Here is a 1,687-nt window from a genome sequence, read left to right as displayed (position 1 = left end):
CATCCATTACTCAATGATAAGGATAAGAGGGTCATATCTATGCTTCTAACTGCATTGGTCCAGACCATAACAAAAAAAAAGAAAACTCAGCCAGAACGGAAATACTGAGGAACAAAGTGTGATGGAAACATGAGAGAAGAGGAAGGCTCTTTGTATTATAGCTAGTGATTTATTTAAAGAATTTCTAGAACATTATTGTTAGGAAGAGCTATCTAGTGCTCTGGATATGTTCCACCTTTTCCATTTCCTCCCACCTTGATTCAGGATAAGGTAATTCCATGGGTCCCATATCATCCCCTTCATTTCTCCTCTTGTTTCAATGCCCTGACCCACAATTTCCTCATGGCATTCTTCACTTCAGCATTTCTCAAGGAGTAGATAACTGGGTTCAGGAGTGGAGTGATCACTGTGTAGAACACAGCCACCATTTTGTCCACAGAAAACGTGGTGGAGGGCCGCATGTAGATGAAGATGCAGGGCCCAAAGAATAAGACAACCACAGTAATGTGTGAGGCACAGGTGGAGAGGGCCTTTTGGCGTCCCTCCTTGCTGTGCCCCCTCAGGTGTACCAAGATGACAACATAAGAGGTCAGGAGAACCCCAAAACTAATCAGTGAAAGGCTTCCACCATTAACCACAATGAGCTGGCCTATGAAGTAAGTGTCAGTACAGGCAAGTTCCAGCAAAGGGAGCAGGTCGCAGAAATAGTGATCAATCACATTGGGACCACAGAAGGGCAAACGAAACATGAGGAGAATTTGGGCAATTGAGTGTAGGAAGCCACCCATCCAGGCCACCCCCAACAAGATGGCGCACATCTGCTGGTTCATGATTGTCATATAGTGCAGAGGTTTACATATGGCTACACACCTGTCATAGGCCATTACTGTGAGTAGGAAGATCTCAATACCTCCAAAGAAATGGAGGAAGAATAGCTGTGTGATACAGCCCTTCAGGGAGATGGTTTTCTTTTCAGCAAGTAAATCCGCAATGAGTTTGGGGGATGTGGTGGAGGAATAACAGATCTCCACAAAGGAGAGATGACTGAGGAAGAAATACATAGGGGAGCCAAGGCTTTTGCTGGCCTTGATGGTTAACACTATGAGAGAATTCCCCAGCAGTATAGCCACATACATGAGCAGAAACACCACAAAGCAAACTCTCTGAACTTCTTGTTTGGGGGAGAGTCCTAGAAAAATGAATTCTGTCACATTGCTGGTCTGCACCATGGCTTCTGGTCAAGGAGTCAAGAGTTCTTTGAGACTTATTACTCAACAGCCCAAGACTTAAATCAGAATGGTGGGCAAAGGCAAGCTTACCTTTATATAGAGAATGGTCAGCAGGGTAATGCAAGGGCCAATTGATCAGGTGACAATGAAAAACCAAGTCAACCTATGGATCACTAACGATATAGGGTCAGATGGAGTATGGATTCCAGATCTCAAAGTAGTCTCATTGTGGAGATAGGGGTTGGTCAGGAAGATCCAAGAGAGTGAGAAATGAAGAGGAATCTGCCAGAGCTGTAGAAGTTGTGAGACACTTAATGTGCCCCAACCTATGGCCTTTAGCTCTCTTCTTCTGAGCCTTTTTATTTTTTGCAGGGCAATGGGGGTTAAGTGACTTGCCCAGGGTCACACAGCTAGTAAGTGTCAAGTGTCTGAGGCTGGATTTGAACTCAGGTGCTCCT

General features: G+C 44.9%; 1 protein-coding gene across 1 annotated transcript; it reads right to left on the bottom strand.

Moving 5' to 3' along the window:
- Positions 1-299: 299 nt before the first annotated feature.
- Positions 300-1,229, bottom strand: LOC122731367 (olfactory receptor 4X2-like). Its single transcript, XM_043971418.1, has one exon. The coding sequence runs from the start codon at positions 1,227-1,229 to the stop codon at positions 300-302; it is 930 nt and encodes a 309-aa protein (XP_043827353.1).
- Between the last annotated feature and the right edge of the window lie 458 nt (positions 1,230-1,687).

This window comes from Dromiciops gliroides, chromosome 6, assembly GCF_019393635.1.
Source record: "Dromiciops gliroides isolate mDroGli1 chromosome 6, mDroGli1.pri, whole genome shotgun sequence".
NCBI classification, from domain to species: domain Eukaryota; kingdom Metazoa; phylum Chordata; class Mammalia; order Microbiotheria; family Microbiotheriidae; genus Dromiciops; species Dromiciops gliroides.
Note: the sequence above shows the minus strand (reverse complement) of the source record. Positions and strands in the feature narration are given on the sequence as shown.

Excerpts from the sequence above, each read along its gene's own strand:
- LOC122731367 (XM_043971418.1), bottom strand. The coding sequence starts at position 1,229 with ATGGTGCAGACCAGCAATGTGACAGAATTCATTTTTCTAGGACTCTCC.